Raw genomic sequence first — 9,549 nt, 5'->3', positions numbered from 1 at the left:
TCTGCACTATTAAAGGTGAGAAGATAATAATTTTGACTGAATTCTACAGCATGCAAAGCCAGTTGGGGTAACTCAATCTAAGATGATAGCTTTTTAACAGCTACGTTTCGCACGGCCTTCTGCTGCCCAACAGTGTGAGTCCCAGCTATCCCTTTTTGAAGTTGGCAGCAGAAATTTTTTAAGAGAAAAAAAGATCACCTACTGTCTTTCTCTTTGAACCAGTGTTTCTCAGAACTGCATCCTGCCTTGTGCTCTCACAGGTGAAAAAATTACCTGTGGTTGGATTGTGTACTTTTTCTTTATATGGCAGGTGAATGGAAGGACTGGTATTTTTGTATTGTATTGAAACGAAGAGTTGTCAGCTCAAAAGGATTTGTATCAAAAATACATAGGCATGTTGACCATGTTCAGTCATGCCTTAAAGACAAATTTAGGGTGGATTCTTATGGTAAGCTGAAATAGGTGTGTGCAAGCCAGGAGCTGAAACAAAACTCTGATGTCCCTGTTCTTGTTCTGCCCAGCTTTAGCTGCTGGGGCTGGTGTGAAACATTCTCAGTTCATGGAGGTGAGCTAGAACCCTCTGCACCCCCTGGTGCAGTGGGAACAGAGCATGAAGTAGGGTGGGATGTTACACCTGGAGAGTAGCTAAGGCCACCCACGGAACTATTTAAAAACTTGTTGCTTTAATTTCTGCTTTTGGGCTGTGAATGAAGGGATTAACCTTGCGAGGGCACACAGGAAAGCTACAGTGTGACTTGAAAACCGTACTTTGAGTTCTTTCTTGGGAGCTGATGCTTCTGTCCCTTTGCAGATGAATGTTCTGAATTTTTAGAAACAAAATCCACAGCCCTCCTTTATGAGGAAACCACAGTACTTTGAGACGTTCATGACGTTTGTTACGGTTTTATATGCCTCTGTAATTTTATGGAAAAAAGGAGGTGGAAGTCTGAGGCCGTATAAAAGCCTCAAGAGTCGAGGGAGCCAATATTCAAAACCCACTGCGGTGTTGCCACAGCTCTTCCCCATCCCGCCTCCCTGCCGTTTTCTAGAGCTCCGAGTGCAATTGCTGCATCTGAGAGATTCGTAACCGTATTACAGCTCCTCTTATCATTGTTCAGCCGTGCCTCTTGGAGGAAAAAAATAACACCAACCCGCCGCTTCGCCGACTTGCTCGGGCAGGGCTGTGCGCTGCCAGCGGCCGCTGCAGCCGGGGCGGGAACGCGGCCGCTGCCGCTCGCGTTCCGCGCACCGCGCTCGGCCGGGCCAGAGCCGCCCCCGGCCGCCCGCACGCCCCGCGCGCAGCCGCGCTGCATCGCCCTCAGCAGCGCCGGCCTCCTCCCTTCCTTCCTCCCTCCCTCTCCTCCTTCCTTCAAAGCACTGCTCCAGTTCGTAGCTGCCGGTGGCTGTCGCCATGGGCCCCGCGGCGCTGCTGCCGCTGCTGCCCGTGCTGCTGTTGCCGCTGGCGGTGGCCGCGGGCGGCCCGGAGGTGCGCAGCCTGAGGGGGAGCTGGCGGCTCCGCAGCGGGAACGGGTCGGTGTCGCTCCGAGCGGAGGTGCCGGGCTGCGTTCACACCGCGCTGCTCTGCAGGGGCCTCATCCAGGTACGGTACTCGGAGAGCCGGGCCGAGGAGCAGCCCCACCCGCCGTGGGCAGCCCGCCTCGGAGGGGAGAACCAGCCCCCCAAAACTCTGCTCCGTCCCCGGAGCTGCCCGGCCACTGCAGGGTTGGTTGGCGTCGCCGGTGCAGCAGCCGGGCTTCGTTTGGTGGCTGAAGTGTCCTCAGTCGCACATAAGGCCGAGGATACAAATGGAAGTTTTGCAGTATGTGAGATTGTGGTTTTGACACGCAGCCAAGGTGCTGACACCAGATACCTGCAATACCCTCACAGCATGTAAGTCATGCTTATCTACAGTGATACCTCAAGAGAATGAAAAGTTAAACCCACCCTCCTAAAGTTTGGCTTGTTGATGCAATAAGTTTAGGGATTTCAGGCGATTAAAAAGCCCTTTTAAAACTTGCAGAGAGTATCAGAACAGTGGAGAACATATACACCCATTCTGCCTAAATATATTCTCGTATATTCTGAAACACAAGAACAGACATTAAATTTAAAGGACAAGCTCCTGTCGTAACACTTTGAAGAAGCTTTTCTGCTTCTGTTTATGCTTGCTTATATTACGTTTTTAAGTTTATAAAAAGGCAGCAACCACTTTCTTGTACAAATTTTCAAAACTGCAGTTGCAGATTGATAGCAAAGTATTCTGATACTAGCATAAGGTGCTTGTGACTCAGACCTGACAAGAAACGTGGCATTAACTGCGTCATTGTTGAAATAAGATGCCTTTTTAAAAGGAAACGAAGAAAATGGAACATGTACCTGGAACAAGGAAAAGAAACAAAACACAGTGAAGTTAACAAAGTCATCTACAAAGGTGATACATACAGTTCTGTGCTGGAAAATGTAAAGTACTGTTGTATGCTGTGAGTATGTCATATTATCCCTCCTTTATTGTGGGCCCAATGGTGTGGTTTTTGCACATAATTTATTTTAAAAACACATTCTGGATGCATGCATTTTGTATTTTCTATTTCTCAGTTTTTATCCTTCAGCTTATTATACTCTGATTAAAGTTAGAGAGGTAAAAGGAGAAAGTGACACCCTTTGGTCAGGATAATTTTAGCATTTTCTGTGTTGGCACAGGTTGGGAATCCCAGCACTAATAATAGATTCCAAAGAGTGTCATTGCCAGATACAAAGCATCAACATTGGAAAAAGAAATATGTTACGAAGGGGTAGGCAGAGCTATGATGATCTCTTGTTTTAACGTCTGTGTGCTCAGTGATGTGACATCTTGGACATAGAGAATTAAGGTTTCGGAAGGGCTTTTCTATAGTTTTCAAATGTGCAGGGGCCAGGGAGACTTTATGTGGAGGATCGGTTAAGGGAGCTGTGCCGGTTTCTCTGATGCAAAAGTGCACAAGGTAAACTGAACATCTGGGATGTTTGGCTGTTCTGGGAGGTGCTGTGCAAGAAGTGTGAATAATCATCCAGGAGAAACTGTGACCAATGCACTGACTCAGACGTGCAAGACAATGATGTAATGAAAGACTCACATTTAACTACTCACACTAGGTACACTTAGGAAGTGAGAAGGTGTGATTGCTAATTTAGCTGCATGGCTGCACACTGACTTGCAGTTTAGCAGTGTATTTGGAAATGAGGATGATGAACTCTCACGTGCCTGGGCAGAATCCCAAGTCTGCACAGAAGCATGAGAGGTTAGTCAGCCGGCTGGGCAGCAGTGGATGCTTGGCTAATTAAATCGATGATGGTTGGTTGTGGTCCCTTACATGTTTACTTGAATACAAGTAAGAACTTGCTCCAAACACGTGCTGGTACGGCCGGGTATGAACCTGCTGTGGACTGGAAGCTGTTGCTAAATTGGTGGTGTTACTGTCGAGGTGCTGAGTTAACCAAAATGGTTCACTAGTCTGGTTGCTTGACCTCTGGACTGGACCCAGCTGGTGGCTGGCTAGTTCCAAGCTCAGAATGAGATAACTGTTTCTATGTATAGATGTGTACAGGTAACTCAAGGCCATCTTAATTAAACCCGTTCTTACTCACTTTAGCAAAGCTCAGTTTACAGAAAGAAGCATTCACACAAATTTGCACCAGGATAACTAAATTATTTTAAAATCATATTTTTATTTAAAAGATAGAATGGAGGCCATACAAAAACAGGGGAGCAACCTTAGCAGATTTGAAACCTATTCCAGATGGTGTTAGATGTATTCAATCCTTGTCACCAAAGGTGTTGCATTCTGCGAAGCAGCAAGCCTGAGTTGTTTGGAGGGAGTCAGTGACATCATTCGTTATTGCAGTTCGAGGCTTCGTGCTCCAGAGGAGGGCTCAGCTGTTTGTCCTGAGGGTTATTCACTGCGGTGAATGTGACCAAAGGTTTTCAAGTGCAGCTGCCTAAAATCATACTCCTATTTTTACAAAAGCATGCGCACTGCTGTAATTGTAGAGGCATGGAGCACTGGTTGCTCCATTTTTTCAGAGTTCATTATCTCTGGAAATCAGCCCTTTTTGGTGTTGTGTCAAGTATAGAAGTAGGAGATTTATTATAGATGCCTAAATACAAGTTTTGATCTTAGATATTTTTTTCATTTGCTCCTTTTGCTCTTTGCAATGGAATATAGGATCTTTATTCATCTTACAGAAGATGTTACCAGATCAGTAATGCAACTTGTAATCAAAAGTGGAGATTGGTCTGAAAAGCTGTACCAGGAAATAGGAGAACAAAGCTAGTGGGAACAAAATCATTCTGGATAGCAGGACCCCTGTGTTCACCTGGTGAAGTCTACATGCCGTTTTTCTGTGTGATTTGAAATGGCAAATAGCACTGCATCCTTTGCTTCTGTATCTGTGAGATTTTCAATGGATTAGCACCCAAAAGGGAAATTTAAAGCAAAATTTGGAAGGCCCTACTCCTGCAATGTAGCTTAGTGGGCATCTCACAAATGAGGGGAAGGAGGGCAGCAGGGGTAAGCTGATGAATATTAAGCCTTCAGAATGTGGCTTAGATTGCAAGAGTAGGCTGCAAGCAATTTATCACTGTGTGGTTCATTTCAAATTTAGGTCGACACACAAACTGTTTTTGCACAGGGATGCTGTAGCTGACTGCGTGTCTGTAGCCTTACTTTAATCTGCTGTGCAGGCCATACACTTGAAAAACATCTCTCTGATGCTGAGGGTTCATTACTCATCTCTCTGGATCCTCTTAGCATTTGTTCTAGAGATATCTTTACTCTGGCTCATAAAATATACATTGGAGAAACACATCTTCCTGAATGCACGAAATGCATGTGTCTCAAAAAATGCTCTTGGGGAAGACCCTTGAGTTCCCTACTAAAGTATTATTTTCTTTCATATTCAATCAATGTAGTTCAAATGTTGGATTATCTATGATAAAAGCTCTAGGGCCAGGAGATTGCATCAGATTATGTGTTTGACTTGATTGTTTTAATAACATTTCATTAAGACACTGTAGCCCGTACTATTATTTAAATGTAAAATTAAGAAAACACATGAGAAATACACATAAAGAAGGGTAATAGTCACTTGAATAAAGTTAGTGCAAAGCTTCATTTTGAATGCAGACATTTTACAAACTTGCAGTGAATCTGTTCCTAACCCTGCAGCTCTGGAAAAAGATTTGCCAAAACCATTTTGTCTGAAGATTCTGCTTTTGACCACTGTTCTGATAAGCCATATGTACCCACAGGTAACTTGTATATTAAGTCTGTGTGCTGGAAATAGGCATCCTCTACCATTTACTCTCCAAGTTCTGCACTGTGCCATTTCTTGTTGGCAGGTGACACCTGTAAATTTTCAGTTCTGATGAATATGGCTGTTGTAGCTGGATTTTCTCATATGCCAGCCATTTGCATTCATACATAAGGCTATTTTGTCTTATTAGCTGTCACTTAGATTTGCATAGACCATTACGAGAGGTCTGCAAGTGTGATGCTGATATAGGGGCTGGGTAACACTGCATTTTCTGGCCTGACAGACAAGGGCATGCACTTTACAGAGAAGCTCACAGTGATCTTGGTCATACTCAGATATTAAAATTTATTAGAAGTTTATATACCCCAACTGGTAGTTCTGTGTTTCTGGAAAGTAGTGTGCTTTTCTGTAGCTTGTTCTGCATTTGTATAAAATACTCTGTTGTTTATTTTCTGACACTTCATCACAACTTAGATTTTTTGGAGCAAGCCAGGTAACAATTCCACTGGGTATCCTATGGTTCTATTCAGGTTAGATGGCATTCATTGATGATGGAATAGTTGATTATTATATTATTTTCCACTGAAATATAGGTGCTCTGCTGAACTGTGAGAACATATGTGGAAACGTTCAAAAGCCTTAGTAAAACTTTGCGTAAGTATTAAAAGGCACTTAAGTGTTTCTTTCAAAAGCTTGTGATATTAAAAGAGAGAAAAGTTACAGTGGTCTGTTAAATACATCACAGTATTCAAATAATATTATGCAGTGGGTATTAGTATCTTAACTCTTTAGTCATATTTGGCCTAGTGTTCAGTTGTGACACATCTTGAACATTGACAGTGGCATTCAGTTTACTGCTTTCTGAGAGCAGCTACTGACAATTAGTTACTTTAGGAGGAACTTCCAAAACTCACGTTCCAAGAATACAATCCATTTGTCACTACTGTTAGTTCAGCCTGACTTCAAGCTGTGAAAATTGTGTAAGTGTCCTGACTGCTATCACTTGTGATGTCAAGGAGCACATGGGTATAGATAAGTATATATTAAGTATATATTAACTATTTCGCTTCCAGTCTGAAGTTGGGCACAGCAGAATCATTAAACCGTAAATTGTGAAACATCACTTGCAAATTTTATTTTGGTAATCTGTTGCACCATCAGAATTTTCTTACGGTGTACATGATAAAATACCAGCAGAGTTAATTTATGAGAGAAGAGCATGCAAGGTGACTTCAAATTAGACCATAACAAAAGCAGGGTAAGGCAAAGGAATCTGGTTTTTGTTCTCTTTATTACATTTTTTATTTCATACTTTATTTCATTATATGCAGATCTTCCCCCCGTGTACAGCTGACTCCGTCTGGTGTAATTCAGGTGTTTGTGCCATGCCCCTCAGAACTCCTGGAGTGTGGGGGCCTGGAGGTGTCTCTTCATTGGGCCAGGGTGTGCCTGGCACCACTCGCTCACTTGGGCTTGGAGCCTCACGTCTCATGTGTTCATGTCTCATCCATTTCCTCCTTAACAGGAGAAGCTTTTATCAGCGTAGCTTTTCAATATCCCCTTAAAATCATTGCAAGGACAAGCTTCCATCTGGCCTTCATTGTAGTGCTGCCAGTGCTTTTGAAGTCCCGCTGATGTCCTGTTATCCGACCGGGAAACTGCTTCCTTTTGATGATCTGTAGCAGGGCTTTTTACCTAATCTCAGCAGGTGGTTTGCTGCTTGCTTACAGCGTTGAGGTTGGGAGCAGGGAACAAACAGGCAGGCAGTTTGAGTGCTTCAGATTTTTCCCCAAATTGCAGGGAGCAGGAAAATGCAAGGCTGTTATGTTTGGTGGGATCTAAAAATAGCCGTAGTTGACTCCACCCCTCTATGAATTGCTTCCAGGAACACATTGAGCTGTTGAGCTATTGAATGTGAAGTGTATTTAATGGATGTGCAGCCTATTTCCTACCATCTTTCAGTTTCTCCTTGTGCCTTTAAGAGTTTTAAATTTGTGGGGTTTTGCATGCACTTTTTGAACTAAGCCTTTAATTTTGATGTGAAATGATTTCACGTGGGATGAAATTCTGTTTCAGAGAAATCCAAACAATTTGACTTACAGGGGTACATCTTCCGGCACTCAGAACAGTTGTATTTAATAATGAAAAAGTCAATAACCTCAGAAGTGTATTGGAGAAGTAATTCTGCTTTCTTAGAGGACTTTGCTGTGGTCACGCGTTTCTCCTGAATCTTGAGAATTGTCTTAAAAGCATTGCTTGAACGTTGCCACGACTGATTGCATAACAATCAACATTTGTCATGGTTAATATGACTGACCAGTTATTAGCACTTAACAGCTTTTCTGTGTGATATATGAGCTGTCTTACTGGTTATGTAGCAATGATATCAGTAAGCTGTTAAGTTTTACATGAAGGTACACGGAACTGTGAGCTTTCCATCTGAAAGGGCGGATGCCTGTGAGTCAGAAGGGCTAATTAGCACCTTCTATGACACCTATTTTAGCAGTCAGTGCATTTCTTGAAGTTTGAAGGCTTTAGACTAGAAAAGGAAGCTCCTTCAGGAAGAAGGATCTTCAGTACGTTCTGAGATTTAAACATGCCACTCTGTAAATGCCTGTAAGAGCCCGTTTGGCAATGATTTCTGCCTCTGGTAAAATATTCCTACATTTCTGCTCCTAGACAACCGGTTTTGTGTTTTCCAGAAGTCAGGACTTTGTTCATTGACATCTCTGTATCTGTGCTGTTGTGGGAGAAATGGTGAAGGTTTCTTTGTGCATCTTTGCCGAGACACTGATGTCGATTTTTGACCGTTAACCAAATGGCTTTACAGTCTGCTGTTGATAGTGCATTTGCAACTTTCATCTCACACCTTTTGTTAAATATTTCACACATACAAATGGCAATTACTGAAATTTAACTTGCACATTTTTCAAAGCATAATGTGAAATAAAACAGTATGTGATGTTTAATACGAATATGTATGTATATGTAAAAATATATAAGATGGTGTATAATGTTAAAGCAAGACCGTTGTAAAGTACATATTGGGGGGTTTCACAGTCTCTGACATTCAATGCTTGCCTTTCATTATCTCAGTACAATGATCTCAGTGGAGTTTCTTTCATGAGCCTAAATTTTGCATATTAATATGCTTTTCTTAGCCTTAAATTTTGCATCTTAATAAATGTCTGAGATATATTCCCCAAAAGTAATGGTATGAATGTCTTAAAATTCAGTAATAGTTCTGGTAAGCTCACGATGACTTAACTTTTAGAGTATACACTGTATTATCATTACAGAGGTCACAGTTTCACTAAGGTGACAAGACTTTTCCTTTTTGACTCTTCCCTTGTAGTAAGAAATTTGATTGATAGAGGCAAGGTGACACCTTTTCCTCGGTATGAGCCCAAGGAATGATGTTTGTATTACTGTAGGACTCCAGAAGGGACTGCGCTGCTGAGGAGAGTCACTTAGATGTTACGATTTTGCTCTGCTATAATAGGTTTATGTGTATATTACAAAGCCTGACCCTGTTAGGTGCAAAATAAATATGAGGTATGAGACAATTTTTTTCAGAAGATTTCAAATCCATAATGTATTTACTATCTCTACTGACTCTTAAAATGGGGAGAAAAATTAAGTTCCAGCAAGTAGGAAAAAAAAAAAAAAGCTGGTCAGATTTTCTTCAGTGTGAATTTGGATATTCAGGGCGGGTAGTTCAGTGTGTTGGTACTGTTGGAACACTGCTATCAAAGCAAACCTTAACGCAGCTCCCCTCCCTCTGAGCCGGGGTTGAGTCATGCAGGCCAGAAGAGACTGGCCTTTGTTTCGGGGCAGCAGCTCAGCCGGGCAGCGGCGGCAGAGGCTGGAACGGGGCTGCCAGGCCGCGGGTACCTGCACTGAGACGGGATGGGGCACTGTGCCTTCCTGCACTCCGACATGGGATGGGGCACTGTGCCTTCCTGCACTCCGACATGGGATGGGCACTGTGCCTTCCTGCACTCTGACATGGGATGGGGCACTGTGCCTTCCTGCACACTGACATGGGATGGGGCACTGTGCCTTCCTGCACTCTGACACGGGATGGGCACTGTGCCTTCCTGCACTCTGACACGGGATGGGGCACTGTGCCTTCCCGCACTCTGACATGGGATGGGCACTGTGCCTTCCTGCACTCTGACATGGGATGGGGCACTGTGCCTTCCTGCACTCCGACATGGGATGGGCACTGTGCCTTCCTGCACTCTGACATGGGAT

At 43.3% G+C, this 9,549-nt stretch overlaps 1 protein-coding gene across 7 annotated transcripts in view; it reads left to right on the top strand.

Moving 5' to 3' along the window:
* Positions 1 to 1,336: 1,336 nt before the first annotated feature.
* MANBA (mannosidase beta) overlaps positions 1,337 to 9,549 on the top strand; it is a 56,738-nt gene continuing 48,525 nt past the window's right edge. For all 7 annotated transcript variants that reach the window (XM_032110548.1, XM_032110545.1, XM_032110551.1 and 4 more), the window contains exon 1: positions 1,337 to 1,600. In XM_032110548.1, coding sequence (XP_031966439.1) covers positions 1,412 to 1,600 — 189 coding nt within the window. In that variant the 5' untranslated portion in view covers positions 1,337 to 1,411. The remainder of the gene's footprint in view (positions 1,601 to 9,549) is intronic.

Source organism: Corvus moneduloides, chromosome 5 (genome assembly GCF_009650955.1).
Source record: "Corvus moneduloides isolate bCorMon1 chromosome 5, bCorMon1.pri, whole genome shotgun sequence".
Classification (NCBI taxonomy): domain Eukaryota; kingdom Metazoa; phylum Chordata; class Aves; order Passeriformes; family Corvidae; genus Corvus; species Corvus moneduloides.
Note: the sequence above shows the minus strand (reverse complement) of the source record. Positions and strands in the feature narration are given on the sequence as shown.